General features: G+C 42.3%; 1 protein-coding gene across 1 annotated transcript in view; it reads left to right on the plus strand.

Annotated features, from left to right (window-relative positions):
* Positions 1 to 20,065, plus strand: part of gpr158b (G protein-coupled receptor 158b) — a 39,234-nt gene that overhangs the window by 15,674 nt on the left and 3,495 nt on the right. Inside the window, exons 4-12 of the mRNA XM_037458126.2 lie at positions 604 to 706; positions 3,916 to 4,127; positions 5,167 to 5,235; positions 9,725 to 9,834; positions 11,251 to 11,489; positions 14,801 to 14,939; positions 18,093 to 18,198; positions 19,461 to 19,607; positions 19,717 to 19,960. Of these exons, the coding sequence (XP_037314023.2) occupies positions 604 to 706; positions 3,916 to 4,127; positions 5,167 to 5,235; positions 9,725 to 9,834; positions 11,251 to 11,489; positions 14,801 to 14,939; positions 18,093 to 18,198; positions 19,461 to 19,607; positions 19,717 to 19,960 (1,369 nt within the window). The remainder of the gene's footprint in view (positions 1 to 603; positions 707 to 3,915; positions 4,128 to 5,166; positions 5,236 to 9,724; positions 9,835 to 11,250; positions 11,490 to 14,800; positions 14,940 to 18,092; positions 18,199 to 19,460; positions 19,608 to 19,716; positions 19,961 to 20,065) is intronic.

Genomic DNA, 20,065 nt, shown 5'->3' on the forward strand with positions numbered 1-20,065 from the left:
GAGAGTGCAGAACCCACATGGTGCCTTTGTGTGAGTGTTTTTTTGCTCCAGATGGTGTGTAAGCCCATGTAGCTCGCAGTTATTGATGCAAACTGGAATTCTGCCGACACCAATGAATTGCAAACAACCCTTTATTCTTAATTTAGATATTAATTAGTTTCCCTGTTATTTTGCAACACCCTTTGATTTCACCTGACACCAGGTCCGCTCATAGGTGGAGGGTCTTCTGCTTCACACCGCAGAGGAGCATTTCAACGCATATTAGTCAACGCATAATATTCAATTGACAAACAATGAAACTTTTTGCAATAAGCTTATTACAATGTACTAGCAATATCTTGTTGTTGTCGAGTCCTATAATATTCTATTCTGCTTCTGAAATCTTAAATACCAGAAAAAACGTCCTCACTTTACTCCCCTTTTGGTTTTGGATTGAAGAAGCAAAACAAAGCAGCATTGGCTTAGTCCCCGCCTCCATCCTGTTTCACATATTTTCCATTTCAGCTTCTCACGGTTGGCCTCCTGGGGTGTTGTATCAACAACTAAAATTGGTGAACATCGTTCTTTCTTCTATTAATGTCTACCTGTCTTTCTTTCTCCCAGTGCATTCCCATCGGCGGCCATGGATTTGTGTTGGACAAGTACAAGTGCCAGTGCAGGAGCGGATTCTACCATTCCAGCCGAGTGGTGCTCAATGGCTTTAGAAGTAGGTTCAAAATCCCTTTGACACATATAAAATATCCATATTGCGGTGAGCTGTTCGATCGAAACGTTGACTTGTTCAATAGCAAGCTTTTGGGATTCATGAGAAATAAAAGCAAAAAACAACACGCATCGATTTTGTTTGTTGTTGTTTTTTTTCAGCTGACATTTTGTTTGAAATTCTTCTCTTTAAATGGGTATCCTGAGGCTTGTGAGGTTATGAAACCTCAAGCTTCAGTCAAAGGACTTTCACTGTTGTTATTGTGGAAATGTCTACTATGGTTCTATTCAGAGGCGGCTTCTGCATCACAGACCTGTTGGACTGAGGGTGTGCACTGTTGACAGAGTGCGCATGTTGATGTAAAATAAATGAACAAAGGATTAGTCAAACGTTAATTGTTCACTAAACCCTCCAACCCTTAGTTACCGTTGCTATGCCTGTCGAGCATCTTTCTAAGTAATGTTTTAAAGACAAAAGTCCACAACAATGGATTTCATCGGCCGAAATGACAAATTTCGCAATTAGATTTAGTGAGCTGCAGAGACATAGCACAAGATAATGCTAACAAAATCTGACGGTTTAATGTTTCCAACTGAACTATGTAAAGAAATATGGAAATGAAGCAGAAATACTGTTCATGTATCTGTAGGTTCAGACGTGAGTATTATAGTTCTATTCTATTGCTAAAGATTGAATTGAAACATCATTTGTGTCCAAAGTTTTTCTAAAATCAAATCTCGGGCAGTCACTGTTTGAGGGAGTGGTTCATCTAATGGTCCATTGATATTATATGTCTTCATCTGGCTCTGATCTTTTCTTATTCAGATGTGACAGACCCAATGAATATGGGCTGAAAACTTTGTTCTGGAAAGGTTCTCCTGTGATGCCTTTCCTTTCACTCTTATTATTTTCTAGTACATCCTTATCTCTACCTCCGTGCTCCTGCTGTGATTTTCAAAGCCGGTATTCTGACACCTTTACCAAAAGCGTTGCAGTGTCCTCGGCCCTGATGAGCGATATAATCAAGCAACGGCTGTGGGTTTTCATCCATGACTCAAACAACACAGGGAGGGGGCAATATGCTAAGCTGGAGCTTTATTGTAATGCAGCACGATGAGTCTCTTCAGTCTGTGAAGTGACCCAATGCCGACCCAGTCATTAACAGTCACGGCTGCTCAGATTGGGTCGCAGTACTTTGCAAACCCCCGATTTCTCCCCACCGGAACCTTTCTGTTATTCCTTGTGTATTCCAGAAAACAGGCTGCAAATAGATTTTGTTTTGTTCCCTAGCAACAAGCCAATAGGACAGATATCAAACGGGGGAACGGGATGTAGTATTATAAAATGTGCAGTAGAACCTCATGAAAAATGTCCTTTCGTTCGAATGTCACAACGACACAAGTTGGTCAGCTCAACAGACGATTTGAATAACAAAACAAACACACGTCAAACTGACAAATATTTACACTATTCATGGCAAGTCCTGTTTAACCATTTTAAATCACCCAGATCCCAGTCATATTGTGCACCTATATTTTCTCTGAAATGTGCTTAGGTCACCTAGTAACAGTCAATTTCAAGCAATGATGTCATCCAATCTGCGCTCAACCTTTAGCAATATGGGAGGTGTGTGTGGAGCCACAGTCCTTTCTCGGCTCTGGATCACTTCACATTTTAAGTGGAAGCACTTTTTAACAATCCAATCAGATGTAAAAGATTTGATTGAAATCCTTCCCGTAATGGAACACTGCTCGTAAATTCCATTTCACTGTGTAATACATCCCAGTATAGAAGAAGAAGCCCGTCTCCCTTACGCTTCACTCGCACTCAAAGAAGCCATAAGACACAAGTGTTGCTCAACAGGATCTGTGGAAAACCTTTCACCGCCTTTACTTATTACCCCGTCACCAGGTAACGGGTGTTAATAGCTGCTTCTTGTTCTACTTTTGTTATTTGTGCAGTTTAAGGTGCAAAAAAAACACCGCTGGCCTCAAACAGCGAGGTGTGGAGAGTTTAGAGAGGAAACCATCACATTTATTCAGGTACAGGGTGAGGGTGTTCTATATCGGCAGATCTATGCAGGAGAGTTGTGGGCGGTGGGGTCTCCATCACTGGCCGCAGGGAGAACCCAAGGCTCAGGGGCGATGTGAAACTGACACGGTCAGAGCCGCGAGCCACTTCCACTTTCCAGGGCCCAACCAGCTGGTCCACTGCGGTGAAAATGCTCCCACGGAACGCCTGCCAGCCAAATCGTTTAAAGGTGTAAAGCTATTTTGGGTTCATTATGAAACAGTGCCGGGAGAAAATAGTCTTTGGTGGGCAGGAACATTCCACCTTTGCCTCACACCAGTGTAACTCACATCCGTAGATACATGAATATAAAAGAAGATGAACATCTCAACGGGGATTTGCAGCTTAAAGGCCAGTGACAGTGGGAGGGGGGGGGGGGGGGGTAGAGCACGAGTCACCTGCTTTCCTTCTTTTCAAAAACACCCAAACACATGAGACTAACTAAAAAAACTAGTGATTTCTTAAACCTGTGCCTGAATTATTCATCATTTGTCTTTTATTGTATATTATTACAGTGCTAAATGTCCAGCAGTCATTTCTGCTCATTCTATTGCAGGGTTTGCATAGTGTAGTATTGTAGTATTGTACCGGTATGTCAAGAAAAGCAGCACCATGTGTGCTAAAGATTTAATATTCTTGACTTGTATTTGGTTAAATTTGGGTTTGAAAGGCCCTGAATAGAACATACCTGTGCGATTATATCACTCAAATGAGATGTATTATAGGGTGAGATATGGTAAATTGTATTGAAGGGTGTCACAAGCTGACATAACAACAATTATTATTATGCAACCCAGAGTGATGAAGGGAGCGTGTCGTCCTGTCCTTCATTATTCTCTCATCTGCCTAATTAAATGCTGCATTCCTGTAATTATCACCCCCAAGGCTTTTGATTTATTGGACTGATGATTTTGATTCCTTCAAATTGATTCACTGAGCATTTAATGAGAAGTCAGTGTGAAAGCTGCACCAAATTAATTACATTGATCATCCTTGAAAACACTGCAGTAAATCAGACTAGTGCTCCAAATTGCAATTTTGATGCAATGTTTTTAAAAGACTGTCATCCCTAGGTTACTTTTACTTTGCTGTAACTTATAGCATGCAAATAATCAACACTGTCCAAAATGTCACATCCTCAGGTAAGGAGCAGGTCTCTAACAGGGACGAGACCTCGGACGCGTCCACCAAGTGCATGCCGTGCCGCGAGGGTTGCTCCTTTTGCCGGGACGACACGCCGTGCCTGGTGCACGAGGACGGTGCCCTGCGGCTCACTCTGGCCTCCTTCCAGGGTCTGTGCATGGTGCTGGACCTGGCCTGCATGGTGCTGGTCTACCACTTCAGGAGGAAGAAGGTAAAGCGGGACGATGCGGTCACTGAGGAAGGCTGTCGGATGCAGACCGAATGCTGTGAATTCAACAGCACTTGTGATTGTACATGCTGTTACAATATGGCACTACCATACACGGCTTTCTGATCATGCCGCTTGATTTCTATCCATTAGACTAAAGCCAATCCATCACAGCTTTTTTGGAAAACTACTGTGACCGTACCTCAACAGTATTGCAATGCAGTATGGGAATTGTGGGAACCAACTTTTGCACCCGGCCTGTATATGGGTTTCGGCCCCAAACCCTCTACAAGAAACAGTGCATACTAATTTTTTTTTTGATGCATTGTTAATAATATGCAATTACTTTTCCTTGTCTCAATCGAATATGGGGACTTTTGGGGTACTGCATATAAAAATCTGAAGTTCTGATTTTGATTTTAGTTACCATGGGAACTAAAGGAGCTTTGAGGCATTCCAGTCGGATGTAATCCAATCCCAGAGGGAAAATAGGTTTTACTCAGAATAGAAATTTCATAGAATAAAGTAAAATAAAGAGATAAATAAGAGATTCGCACGGTGTAGCATTATTACAACCCTTCCTCAGGATAAGTTGGGTTGAATTTTTCCGTGTGGTATTTATAGACATTTGTGTTGTTGTCTCAAAATCTCTTCAGTTCACAAGAATGTCCCTGGAGCTCTCTGAATTTACATAAAAAAACATTCAAGGTAATGTCGGTAATTAAATCCAACCCAGAAAAGGTGCTATTGTCATTTATATTCTTGTTTCCGGGGAAGGCAAAACACTGGCAAGTACATATACTTGCCAGTGTGTGTGCTGAACAAACAGCAATAAAAGATTTAAACATGCATTAACATTTGTCATGTTGTGTTTTATAACTCCAATTCACAAAGCTGAGGAATTACGTTATTTCATATTTACAATAACAACACATCAGTTTCCAAACTCCCTTAAGACACAATAGATCATTTTTCCCTGTCAGTGATTGATTAAATGATTGATTAATCATTTTTTCTTTTGTGTCTCTTTCCCAATTTACAGAGGATTCGCACATCTGGTCTCATTCTACTGGAAGCCATTTTGTTCGGGTCTTTACTGCTCTACTTTCCAGTAAGTATGTGTTCTGATCTCAAGCGGCACCCACCTTCTGCTCAGCAAGTCTATTACACAGTTTTTATTAAAAAGGGTTCCTTTTGCCTTCTACTTCTTCAGCTACATATAGATGCTGTTACAGTCCTCTGATCAGTATGAGGGTGTCTTTTTGTGCCTGTGCCATGGCCAGCCTTTCTGCGTAAACAGGTCCAGGTTGGTGCCAGCGTGCGCTGTATGTGGGTGTGTATTTGGCGCTTGTGTACACAGCCCATAGTGCACCTGGAGCTCCGAGTAAGAAGCCCATCTTTAGCAGGGAGACAGATGGAATAAGGCCCAGCGCCATGTAACAGGTCTTGGGGGATTGGTGCATATAAAAAAAACACTGTATAATAGTGTAGAAAAATAATTTTTAATGTTAGAATAAAAGAAACATCTTATAAAATGATGCCTGCTATTAATGTGTGTTCTTCTAAAGAATTCAGTTCAGATGTTTAAGGGCCTGAGTTGGGGGAGTATTTGTATGACGAGATGAGTTTACAACTGTACATAACTATACGTACATCAACCTTCCGAAAGTGTTTTCTATCTTGAATACAACTTTGTGAATAAATAATCAAAGCTGTGAACTATTCAATACACTAATACTTTGCCATGGAGCCAGCAGAAAAACCAGAGAATGTGAGCCAAGGTATTTTTAAGCTGAGCAATGAACACGGTTGGATTAAAGATGGACTCCACAGCTCTCAATTACAAACTCACCAGGCAACAAAAGTGTCTGCCACCCACAAAACAAAACTATATATTAGGGCTGTCAAAAATAGCGCGTTAACGGCGTTAATTAGCTGTTTGTTGTTAATTACGTCAATTTTTTTGACGCATTTCACGCATGCGCAGTGTGACAAATTATTCAGGTCCGGAAAGAACCTCTTCTTCTAGGGAATGCACTTCATCCTATACAACACATTACTGCCACCTGCAGGCATATGTCAGGCCGTCAGGTTCAGCAAGTTGTTTGCGCCAGAGACCCGCTCCCCCCCCCCCCCCCCCCCCCCCCCCCCCCCCCCCCCCGTTCTCGCGCAGCAGAACAGAGAAGAAGAAAAGCTCCGCCCAGCAGAGCAAGAGCAGCGCTGTTCTGAAACATGCGGAGGAAGAGAAACCAATGCGATCTAAATCCTCCCAGGTATGGGAATATTTCACACTGAAATGGGGGTGGTAGCGGATTTCTTTGCAGCGCCAGTCGTTCTAATCGCCGCGCTCGACTTCAAGGTGTAACCTTTATTATTGTTCGGTCTGAAACGGCGCGCCCAGTGACGGGTGGTGCAGCAATATTGTTGTTCTGGGTGGAAATCGGGAGAAAGGTCGGTCCGGGAGATTTTCGGGGGGGGCTTTGAAACATCGGGAGGGTTGACATGTCTGGTCATGTCTGGTCATCGCAGGAGCACAAACTCGCAGCAGAGTGGGATAAACTGCAGAGGCTCGAGACCCTTCTAGAGCCATGCAGGGAAATCAGTCTGTAACTTATCAAATAACATTGATTTGATTATTTTCTGGAATGAATTAAAAAATCAAATATCAATAACATATATTTATGTAAAAAATAATAATTATGATAATAATAATGATAATTATGTATCTGTGTCCTGTTATTTATCTTTAGTATGCATTTCAGAAAGAAAAAATGGTTAGGATTCAGGTGTGATTAATCATGATTAATCCACTGAAAATTCTGATTAATTTGATTAAAATTTTTAATCATTTGACACCCCTACTATATATATATATTTAAAGTTTCGGCCAATGATTTTGAATCCATCCATCCCCCTTTCTTTTGCCGTTAGGATGAATCAAGCACCACAAAACCTTCCCAAAGTTATCCCGCCCCTCTCTTGTGTTCACAGACCCTCGGATACAATCGAGGGTCTCTGTCTTCATCTCTTCCACCTTCGTTTCCCAGCACCTTGCCTGTCTATCACCACCTCCTCCCTGTCCATCCTTACCCCTTGTGTTTCCTTCATTACCCCTGTGCGCTGTCCTCTCGCCGCCCCGTCCTTGTGTCCTCCTCATCTCTTTGCTGCTGGTTTCTCTTTGTTGCAGCCTTCTCAGCTAAGATTAGCGCGGCCGCTCCGCTCTGGTGCTCTGGATGCATTTTTTAACAGTCCATCAAGTTCTAGCGCAACTTGTTTTAAAAATACATCTGCTGATTAATTTATGGTGCAGGCATGCGAGGTTGGAGGCAAACCATGAGGGCCACCTTCTCTTCTGAGATATATAAAAATGTGACTTTATATTGTGCGATGCCCTGGGACTTTGTAGTCCACTCGGGTAGCAGAAATGGTTTGTCCGTGTATGTTGTGTGTGTGTTTATCGGCAGCAGGGGGTTGGCTTTAAATTTGAATTTAAATGTGCATTTGTGCAGGGATTTACATTTGTGCATTGGTATGTGGGTGTAAGAAACAGCGTGACCTACTTTCACTTTGTGTTTGTGGAGGTGATTTAGAGTTTTTGTCTGACATGTAGGTTATACCACAGCGTTGGGGGGTGTTTGCTCAGGAGGCAGAGACGAGGGTGCCAAGCAGGAGGATTATCCTGACTGCGGGTTAACACAACTGCTTGGTGAATTGTTGGCAACATTTGCTTCGTTAATCTGTCCTTTACACATTTGTTTCTATACGTACATACTGTATATGTCCGCTCTTATTTGATTTAGCACTAACCTCATTGAAGGGCTACCTTGCTCCACAGAAACAGGAAAAATGAATTAGTGTTTAGTTCAGTTATCAAATCAGTGCTGGTCTAATCGATATGTGTTATCAAGCCATGAATACAAAAAGACTACATGTGACAAACGCATAGAGACATACAAGGTTAGAGACTGGCTGGTGAACATATTTATCAGGTGGCCGATAAGTGCACATGTTGCTATGCATTAAGCAAATGAGTTCATTAGCTTTAAAGCTGGAAAAGGATTGGAAAACCAAGGTTTCCCTGATTAGGGTAAAATTTAAATAACCCTACAACTGACTCAGTCACTGATAAAGTTAGCAGTGGAACTATTCAAGTAGTATTTGCTCCGCTATGAATAACTGGATACACAAGTATTTGGAATAAAAAAGAACAATAGTTTACTGACTGTTTTTTAAAAGGTTTAAGAATATATTTTCCCTTTACTTAGAACACGACTTACACCCATACTTCTGCAGCCTCCGGGTCGGCTGGTTTCTTAGTTGGGTTTGCCACAGATGTTCTGCTTCCTTTCTGACGGAAAAGAGGTTCCAGGTGCTGTTGTTTGTTTGCTCAATTACTTTGGATAGCTGCCGTCTCTTGAATGCCGAGGCATCCCAGGAGTTTGGATGAATCACAGGCTGTACTTTCCTGGAATTCATTTTTATTGCATTTGAAATTGAATCCTGGCCTCATGGTAAACAATTACCTCCGGTGGATGGATTAGGATAAAGAACATGACTTGGTGTTGAGGTGCTTTAACAATTAACAGAGCAAGAAGGAATGAGCACAAAATCAAATACTGTGAAACCCAATAGAACCCCCATAGATGACTCAATCTAGTTGTGCCAATCTGGAAATGTATTACTATTCATTTGATATTGGAACAAGCCGCTTCAATACAAGAGCTCAGATTCTTTTCTAAACCTCATAGTTTATTATAAGCTAAAATTGAAATCTTAACACAAAATGGTTGGTTGAAAAGGGCAAAGTTGGAGGCACCTTCATCCAACCATTGCTTCCTCTCTGTCAATTTACAGAAAGAATAAGAAACGTTTTTGCTCTGCTACATTAGTGCTCTGCAAAACATATCTCAGAGCTAATGAATTGGTTCAATTTGGGAGGCTGTATAAAGATGAAAATCCTAAATAGATTATAAGAAAGATTTAACAATTTGTATATTAAATGTGGCGTGCATGTGCAAGCAACACTGACTATAAGGAGTTGTTCTTTGACATCCTGGAGGATGTGCATCCGCCAGGTGAGTGAAGCACATTTCCTTTGCTTCAGTGGAAATGAGAATCGAGTCCCTGCAATGGATCAACAGCTTCACGCGTGTCACTGGAGATTGGACGCGGGGCGTCCCCTTTGAGGTACACAAATAAAAAGAAGCTGCAACGGAAGTGCAACTGGAAGCTCTGATCTTCACAGCTTGACGTGAAGCTTGTCACGTAACAGTAACAGGTAGGGAGGGATAAAGCCCACACCGAGCGGGCCGACATGTTCTGAGGTGTCGTAAAATACTCACACGGACCCCCGAAAAGGACGTGGGCCCCCGATCAGGCGCCAGTGAGAGTACACCCACCGTTAATGCAAGTAAACCTGCAAACACTTGATGCAGTCGTTTCTTGTTGTAATCCCACCGGTGAGGTAAGAACCGAGCCTTGGTTCCGCAAGGCTGACGTAATGAACAGCGCACAGTAGAGGCATGGCTGCCTCGACGGGAACATTAGGAGTGCTACAATGAGAGATATCTAATCTGTGTACGTCTTTTGCCGCTCTGCAGGTGACGATCATGTACTTCCATCCCAGTGTGTTTCGCTGCATCCTCCTGAGGTGGGTTCGCCTCCTGGGTTTTGCCGTCATGTACGGAACTGTCATCCTCAAGCTCTACAGGTACTGTGCACTCAAACCATCTGAATCAAAAGAGCAATCATATGAGAAATTACATTTCCTGTGTGGTGGAGCAAAAAAGCCTTTGCCAACATCGCTTCCTTTCTCTCATCTCTTATATGATTTTGTCTTTGCTCTTATCTCCTTCCCTTGTCCTACCTCCTATCTTCTGATCTCCTTGTTTTTCTCCTCTCTAATTTCTCTCTTCCCTTAACGCCTCAGCTTTATTCTACCCCATCCTCTCTTTATGTTGTTCTGTTCCCTCTCTTTTTCTTCAAATTACCTTTTATTCCCCCTATCTCCTCTCCTTTCTTCCTAACTGCTCTCCCCTCCTCTCTTGCCCTCTAAATATGCTTCCTCCCTTTGTCCTCTTATACATCCTCTCTTCTCTCCAGATATTAACTTGCCCTATGAGTCAGCTGTAGTGTTTCAATAACTCACCTTTCTCTCAGTCTGCAGACACACACACACACACACACACACACACACACAGTTAATAAGCACATATGAATTTGCCATCAGGAAGGTCTATCCGCATCTGCCGGCTGAAGCATCTGTTGAGACACATATACTCTTGTCCTGCTCTCTGCCCTCTGAGCAAATGTCGCAGCGATGGTAGAAGGGGGTCGAAGGCCGCCCACAGTGTTGTTCCCTTGGCAAAATTACCATTTTTAATTTTTGACGAGCTCGCTGGGTGTTAAGTGTGCCCCGAAGCAGAGCTTGTGCATGAGTGTGTATCTGAGATCCGATTGGTCACAGTCTGCAGATGACAGTGAACCGGGTGTCTAGATGGGGATATTTATATAACGTCGTCCCCTATAGCATTGCATCATTGCATCAAATCACAACAAATACAGATTATTCCCTTGCTTGATCAGGTCTGCAGCTGTATTAGGCAGCTACAACAGAGAAAATAAGACAGAACAACAAATTATAGAGAAGGCAAAGTTGCTTATATGACTAAACCCATTTACGTAGTGCATTTAAACGCCATTTAAATTGACATTCCAGCTAATAGATTTTTAATTCACATGACCCCGGCTGAATTGTCTTGTGTAAATGCAGTGGAGATACTGTACAGCTTCTGCAGTAATGAATTAACTTCAATTGTAGTTGTTGGAACGTTAAATTTGGATCTAAAAAAAACGCATTAAGAAATCTGTAATCTCATTCTAGGCTCAGACTTTTACCTTTCTTTATTTCTCCCGTCAAGGAGATGTCCCTGCATGATTAAAACTATGATGAATCAAATTGGATAACTGCGCCATTTTCTCCATCATCCTTTTAATTTAAGTGGGCACGTTAGCGCGAGCAAACAGCCCTGGGAGGGGGGGGGGGGGGAGGCGTGACTCACCCGCACCGCTCATCACGATCACACCCAGCCGCCTCAAGTCCTCTTCCTCCGCTCTATACCCTCAGGGTGTTAAAGGTCTTCCTGTCCCGCACCGCCCAGAGGACGCCGTACATGACCAGCTGGCGGGTCCTGCGGCTGCTGCTGGTGATCCTGGTGGTGGTGCTGTGGTTCCTGGTGGCCTGGACCTCCTCGGTGTGCCAGAGCCCCGAGCTGAGTCAGGCCGTGATCGCCGCGGGCCTCACCCCGGAGGGCCTGCAGTTCAGCATGTGTCTGCTGGATCGATGGGACTACATGATGGCTGTCGGTAAGTGCGTGCGGGGGGGGACAAGAAGCGAGTGAGAACGTTTTTGCTCCCACTCGCCACTTGAACTGTTGGGGAGCTTTTGGGCTTATAGCTTTGGGGGGAAGCTGCTCGGCTGAGGCTGAAGAACAGGAAAAGGGAAAAGGCTTCAGTCAGCGTCAAGGGGAACTCGTGTGGCATCTGCTGATTCTCATCCGAACCTTTGTTTGACTCTGCGTTGAATGCTTTGTAGATGCACATTCACCAAAATTGCTTCTTCTGATTCTGAGGGCAAAGTTCTCATTGAAGAAGAGCAAAAAGGTCCGCTGGGAAGTTTTTGAGACTAACAATGTTTTTATTAGTGGGTTTGAACTGCTCAGGGTCCAAGGTTGGTCTAAAGGTGAACAAAGACTGCAGCAGGAGTTTTTGATAGTGTAGCGGCACCATATCTGACCCTTGCATTTTGAACACTTGAGTCCTCTCCTGTGCTTCATAGAAACTGATGGAACTAGAATAGAAGGGACTATTTGAAGGCCTCCTGCTGCCTCTAGCGATTTGCAGCGAGACTTTTGCACAATACACCCATTGTTGTTCAAGTGACAAATCACGTCAGCAAAACAAACAGGTTTGGGAATAATATAGAGGCAATAACTTTCTCTGCTTTAGGAGATTTTTGGCTCCAGATAAATCAAGACACTAATTTAAGTTGGGTAAAAATGCTCTTAAACATGCCACCTGCTTTGTTACCCAGCGCCGTGGCCGCGAGGCAGCATTTTGAGAAAGATCTGCTTTGGACTTGAGGTTAAATGAATGCGGTTGTGAATTTCAATGACAGGGTCCATTATTTAATTCACCCTTAGCTGTAGGGTTTGCTCCCAAATGGAATATGCTCTATATTAAATTGACAATGGAATGCTCTGATAAAAAAAGATAAAGTTTATGTCTTGGGCTGCCGACATTAAAGCAAAAGAAGGAGGTACCACAAAGTCCCTCACTTCCTTAGTGCCTCATATCTTTGTTTCAGCCCTTCATCACAAGCATAGATAAACAGGACAATCCAATTTTATAGGTAACCATGGATTGAAGAATTATATTGTTTAACGTATCACGGGACACTGTAGCATTTCACCTTGACTTCTCATACTACTACTCTCATACTTTCAAGCTAATATATCAGGAATAGAAAGAAGAAGTGATTGCATCGGTGAGAAGTTTCACCTTCTTTCCCTCATGTGTCCGAAGGTCAGCCAGAAAGCCTTGTGTGTGTGAGTGACAGTAGATTCCTAATGACAGACCCTAGAAGCAGGAGGCCGTGATGGGCACCTCACCCAAGACGGCCTGACAGCAGGTCAGACTAATCCTGTTTGGAAAGAAGCAAAGGATGGATCCCTGAGAGAAGCCCGGTCCTCTTCTGAGAACTGATAGACAGACAGGCAGACAGACAGAGAGAGAGAGAGAGAGAAGGAAGGGAGTGGTTGGCAATAAGAAGAGTGGGGCTTGGGAAGTACATGAAGCTTGAAGGGAGGTGTCAAAAGATGCAGAGAGTTTTCTACCAGCTGGGGAACCGGGGGGAGAGCTTGAGAGGAGGAGGAGAAGAAGAAGTGAAGGGACACTGAGGACGCAAGACTGAGTAACGAGGCATCTTCAGAGGGAGCGATGGCGGGCTCCTGCTGCGACGGCTTTTCTACAAACGTATTGCACTTTAAATTGAATAAGCCACGCACAGCATCACAATCTGTGTGTGTGCGTGATGCCGTGTGTTTGCTGTGAGAGCCAGGGAGAAGACACGTGTGTGCTGAGGCTACACCGAAGGCCAGGAAGCACCCTGCAAAGCTGCTTTGAGGGATTTTAATAAAGCACGTGATTTTTTTTGTTTGTAATGTTTGTCTGGAAATGAATAAAATCATCCGATCTAGTCCTAAATTGGAGTTGAGGCACAACAATATGAATATGAATGAATCCGACCATAAGCAATTCATTTGGATCAGGAATGAATCTGCATTAGTTGGATTTGTTATTCCTAGCTTCCTCCACGCGGCTTTTGATGTATCCTGATTCAGAGGCATTAGTGATGATTTATTGACAAGCGCTGTTCATGAATATTAATGGCTTGTGATCACTGTACGATTACAGTAGGACGTTAAGGAATCATATGCCAACACAGTCCTGGCACGGTTTTGAGTGCTCTTCTCTGTCTGCAAACAAAGCAACAAGCTCATGTAGCGTACAACCCAGAGGAAAACCTCTCGCTCATCTGATGTTTTCACGTGCAGAATAAAAAAATGGAAAATTCATTTATTATTTTAGAATGCGTTTAAGGCAATAATGGTGAAATGGTTTGGTTGTTGAAGACACATTTTCTAAATACACCTTGAGTGTAAAATTGCATTGCGGGCTGTGCGACCTTGGTGAGATCAGACGACAGCAGCAAGGTGTCAAAACATTGTCACGGAAACACTGCAACGCAGAGAATCCTTGTTAGATCAGGACCTGCTAAATCTGGAGCTTCTTTTTCGCTTTGAGCGCAGAGTAGAGGATCCACTGTTTTCAGCTCTTTGTTTCATACAGTGTGCGATGAATGAGTGTGTTGCTGTGTATAGTGCATAGTAGTGACTCTGCATTGCGTTTGTAGAGCTACAGTGCAGACAAATAAAAACAAAGAGCAAATCAACGCTTTAAAGAATAGTTCTTTATTTTTAAAGATACCTGAGGTGATTAATGCTGGAAACGGGGGGAAACAGCCTTTCTCTGTCTAAAGGTAAAACTAAAAAAAAAGCTTACTATTCAAGATGTGCTTTTTGTTTACACAAAACAGAAAGAAAAGTTAATTAAAAAAATACTATTAAGAATTACTGTCTGGTTGCATCATGACCTGCAGTAAATTCAAATATGTGCTCACCACTAATTTGTTGTCCATGGATTAAACATCCTAAAACCACACATTTAATACTATCAGGTTTTTGAGCGGACCAAACAAAGCATTTTAATTAGTGGGCTTTGGAAAGGCTGCTGGGTTTGTTTTATAGTTTTGGACCGAGCTTTTGTTTTGAACTCAGAGACATTCAAAGCGTTACTGTTCTCAGCTCGCCCTCAGACTGAAATGAGTTTATTGAGTTTGGCCCAAGAGTGAGAGACGAGAGATAGGGTGTCCAATATCAAAAGGATATGCATTTTCTATGCAAAGATACATTTCTTGGATTATACAGGCTTGTTCCAGCGTGCGGGCCATAAAAACACTGAATCAAATTTGGAAATAAAGAGAATAAATACTTGAAATCATTCTTCCAACCATCCATGTGAACTTGTCAGTTCCTTCTTTTTTTTTCATGTCCCAGCGGAGTTCCTGTTCCTGCTGTGGGGGGTCTACCTCTGCTACGCAGTCCGCAGCGTACCATCGGCCTTCCACGAGCCGCGTTACATGGCTGTGGCCATCTACAACGAGCTCCTCATATCCGCCATCTTCCATATCATCAGGTAGGTGAGAGGACCGGGTGGAAGAGAGTGGGAGTGAAGGAAAGTTCACTTGAATGGCAATAACGACGTCTTCACAGAGGGCTAAAAGGGGCGAGGACATTTCTCTTATTTTCCTTGATGAAAAACTCGACAGCAACTCGACTTAACGGACTGTTTCTCCTTGTGTGCCAGGTGGCAGGTAACAAAATGCCCTTCGTGACATTGTCTTTTAATTGCATCATTTTCATATGTTTGCTTGCAAATATGTTGAATAAGCTAAATGTTACCCCAAACTTGACGTGACGATAGGGCACGAAATTATTCCTTGAATCGCCCATCTGCAAGAAGAATCGGTAACAGTTTTAAAATGTTAAATGTTATTCAATAATCAAATTCGAATTACTACATGCAAACCAAAAGAAGTTGTGATGAACACGCTAGCTGCCCAGCAGCAAACATCAGGCAGCTAGTGGAGCATTTAGCAGCAAAAGCCTGAGATATTTAGGTCAATAGTTGTGTTGTGGCGCTAAAAAGAGAGAGCATATTGTGTGTAATAAGTGTAATAAGGCAATTGTTGACTTACACAAATACTACTTAAATAATTGATAAATATTTCGTCTTTTTAGCTCGTATAGCTACAATGTCCCAAACGTTTAGCATTTGTTTCTTTTAGTTTCCTCCTTGTTAATTCACACACGAAACAATAAAGTTGTACAGGCCCAGTTAGACTCAACGTCTCAACACCCTCTCCCTTTAAAGCAAATAGAATCATTTGAAAACAAACTGTGTCTAATGCATGCAGGGCATCCTGGCGGCTGGTTTTACAAATGTTATTTCGCAACCTTCAGGCAGCCTTTTCATGTTTGTGTTGCATGAAAATCAGCTTACAGAAAACTGGAATGAGATGCATAATACATGTTTTCACCTTACAGCTCTACTACACTGTAAAATGTTGATGAGAAGTGACACATTTGAAGAGAACATCTGGTTGGAAAAAGAAAAAAACGGCTTCTTTTGTTATAAAATGCATAAGGAAGGTTTGTAAAAACAAATGGATTACTTCCCAACCCGTAAATTATAATCTAAATGACTTGAAGATCTGGACTAGATTATATGTGTGTATGTGTACATAAGATCTGCACGTCATCATTATGACATCATCCACTAGTTTGTCAAAAGCCTGCTTTTAAGCTTTAAAGACTTTGGCATTTTGGCCGTCGCCATCTTGGCAGAAAGGCCACGAGAGGGTGAAATCAAAAGTGACTGTTGCAACTGTTGCAATTAACACACAGTGAAAGGGTGGGAGTTCTAAGAGGAAATCGTGGACAACTCCCACAACCAAACGATGGAGACACCATGCTGTATTGATGACTAGAAACTAGCACATGTTCAGTAAACAGTAATAAATCAAGTGAGAAGTGCAGGGTGCTTCTCCCATGAACAACCTGACTTTTACATTATTACATCCAGAGGAGTCGTCTCTTGTGCCTGTAAAAGACAACGCAAGTTTAAGGCCGTTGCGCATCGGCTTCAGTTTTTAGAGCCGCAGGTTGCCGCCTGATCCCGACTCAGCCACAAGTAACGCGAGCACGCGTCCCCGTCTGCCCTCGCCGAGGGAGCTTATCAGAGGACAGGCTGCTTTTACGTGCGTACGTCTGAATATCAGCGTTCACTATCTGAGTTGGAAAAAAAACGAACGGGGTACAAAAGACTCCTAAAGAATACGTTTGACGTTTGTCAGTCCTGTTGCAGTGGGAATAAAACCCGGTCACGTATTTTATATTGTTTGTCCAGAGAAGCCTGGGGAGGAAAATTCCATTTGTCACACTCTCCGATAAAACTGCAGGTGATTGAATATGCTTTCATTGTCGCGGCGCCCTATTGTGTTCAGTTGGAAGAAAGGGAGAAGATCACATCCTTTTAATCTGTCGAGAAAGTGAAAAGTCCAATGGGTACACCTTCGATAAATAGTGTGAAACTCTTATGAATCAAACTGTTGTCGCCTCTTGGGGAATAGAACAAAAGTTTTTTTTTTCTTTTTTTCTGCTGCGTCCCAGAGATACGGCTGGACTCAAGCAGAACCTGTGTGTGTGTGTGTGTGTGTGTGTGTGTCACGGAGGGAATCTTTCCACAGACTTTGGACCTAATACGCTTAACAGCTCGATACTGCCTAATACTTGCAAGGATGTATCGGCCATTGTGCCTGGAGCACATTGCTAGAGGCTATTGGCGCTTTTTTCAGTTTTAATGCTGTCCAGAAATAATGTGAGCGAGAACCTGCGCTGGTAGTTGTGAATACAATGAAAACTGTGATGAAAAAATATGCCACAATAATGTAAATGATGTCATCATCAAAAGGAGCAACCACAAGCTACGCATGTTGTGTTGTATAAAAACCTCTTTGTTGGTGGCAGAAAACAAATGTCTTTGTTCACCTTTATACTTTCAATTCATAATAATCGGAGGAATGTTATCAATTTGTTTTCAAAATTGCAATAATAGCAGACCTATTCTTTATCCTGTGCCTCCTGGAGTATTTCAATCAGACTGATAGGGAGCAAACCAACTACAAATAAAAAAGGCTTTGCCAAGCTTTGAAATGTCAGCAGCGAAATCAATTTTAAAGTCATTAGTCAACCAGTGAAGGGCAGCAAGGACGTAAAAAATCACTCTACGTTCCACAGTCTGTGTTTGAGAGAAGGCCATTATCTCGGATATTGTTTCAGGACATGCAAAAGGCCATATTAAGGCACTATATTTACTATATAGTGTGCTCTGTGCAGGCTCCAGATACACATTACATTTGACATGCTACTAAACCAGATAGTATAATTCCATGTTGAGACCAATAATAATTTCCTAGTCGTGGATGACTTTAAATCTACGGTCTACAAAAACTCCTTTCTTTGCACATTGTGTACATAATGAAACAGTTTGTTTACCCACTCAATGTTAACTACTTGCATTATTAACAATACACAGACCACTTGACTTGATCACTATTGAGCTTGTTTACTAGTACTTTTATAATTTACGTTTTCCTTTTATCTCTCTGTACAGTTTTTTGTCAAGTGTTGATTGCAGCAGCGTGTTGTTCTCGAGAATCACCATAGAAAGCTTTCAATGTCTGAGCGTATTTCACCGAGGACTCTCTTTGACTGGCTCCCTCCTCAGGTTCACGCTGGTGCCGGGCCTTCACCCCGACTGGATGCTCATGTTGTTTTTTGCTCACACTCACCTGACTGTGACCGTGACCCTGGGCCTGCTGCTTGTTCCAAAGGTAAACACTCTGAAGGTTTTAGTGTACTGGGTTGTGGGTGAGTGGTTCGAAGTAAGATTGATTTGGCATGTGTAGTATATACTTTCTTTAATTGGGATTTTATATACAAAAACATGTGACGAACCCATAGCAACAAACAAACTCCAATTCCTGGTTGTTTTTATGATTCCAGATGTTCATGAGATGTCTGTCGTTGAGAAAAATTCCTTGTTAAAAACGTTTTTTTGCAATAGCAAAAATGTATATTTGGTATAGAAAATATTATCATGCAAATTGTGATTCAGGCATATAAAGATATAGCTGTTAAATGTTTTCTAATATCTGCAAAGCAGACATTGAGTGCTGACAGATATCCATGATGGCTTGTTCTGTACTGTAGCTCTACTGCATACAAAAGTCCATTAGTCATCTTAAGTTGATTTGATATTACTCCTTGCCTCTGTATGTACAACACACAAATACACACTGAGGCAATCAGGCACAAATGCTGCCATTAAACTCCTTCCGATTGCATTAGTAGTTACTGTTATTCAGCTAAGCACTCTTGTGGGTGTCTTCATCTCTGAAGTCTGATGGAAAACATTTAATTATCCGGCTGTGTAAGAAATGCAATACACCTTCAGCGTGTATCTGTTCCTTCATCGCTTCATAATTAGTCACCTCAGAAGTGCAAGTCAGTTAAGTACACAAGGATAATTAAGCACAAGGGGAGGAAGTTATTATTACACTGCTTCTGTTCCTGAATCTCTGCTAAATATTTGGTTTTCCTTCTTTTCCCAGATTTGTTATTTAAGCAAACATGAACGAGTGGGTTATGAAAGTCAAAACCAACTGATCATTAGAGCTCATTCCCTCCTCTCAATCGAATGCGTTATTTGTATCAAAGAGATCAGTGCCAGCAAAACCCGAGATGCATTAAATAGATATACACAATTTGCATAGTACTATGTAGGGTTAATAATTAAGGAATGTACTGCTCGGCTTCTAACTTAAACTGCCAATATTAAAAAAAATAAAACCTGTTGATAATGTGCTGTGTTTGAGCTCATTTGCTGAAATGAGAGTCAAACGTGTATTTAGTTGGAGGTATTTTTAAATGCAGATTAAGATCACATTAAATACTCAATCGAGACAAACAGAAATCTCAGTGTTCAAGAAAGAAAACACAGTACTTTTTTCATAACATATTTGTGTTATTCACCTCAATTGAATCATAGATACTACATTACCCATTATTCATTCTAGCTCTCCATTTGTCTTAGTTCTTCTCCAAAGGGACTCAGGCCAGGGACGACATTGCCACTGAGGCCTATGAGGAGGAGCTGGACATGGGAAGGTCTGGCTCTTACCCCAATAACAGCATTACCTCGGCCTGGAGTGAGCACAGCTTGGACCCTGAGGATATACGGGTAAAGTAGCATTGAGTATCACAGCGTCATGAAAACATGAATCCATCAGTACTAATGTAATCATTCAAAAAAGAGGCCCAACGGGTACGGTCTGAATCCTGTATTTCAGGATGAGTTGAAGAAGCTGTATGCCCAGCTGGAAGTCTACAAACACAAGAAGATGTTAGCCAACAACCCTCACCTCCAAAAGAAGCGCAACTCCAAGAAAGGGCTGGGTCGCACTCTGATGAAGCGGATAACAGAGATCCCGGAGAGCATGCACATACACCGCCAGTGCAGCCGCGAGGACGGCAGCGAACACGGCAGCAATCGCAGCACCTTGAGGAGAAACCCACTAGAGCCGAGTCATCACGGTGAGATCTCGGCTCCGCCTTTTCAGAATGTGGAATTGAGTCTGAAAAAAAGCAGTTTAAAATTGATACTCAAATATATCCCACTTTGATGCCATTCATTTGTTA

Source organism: Pungitius pungitius, chromosome 15 (assembly GCF_949316345.1).
Source record: "Pungitius pungitius chromosome 15, fPunPun2.1, whole genome shotgun sequence".
Lineage (NCBI taxonomy): Eukaryota > Metazoa > Chordata > Actinopteri > Perciformes > Gasterosteidae > Pungitius > Pungitius pungitius.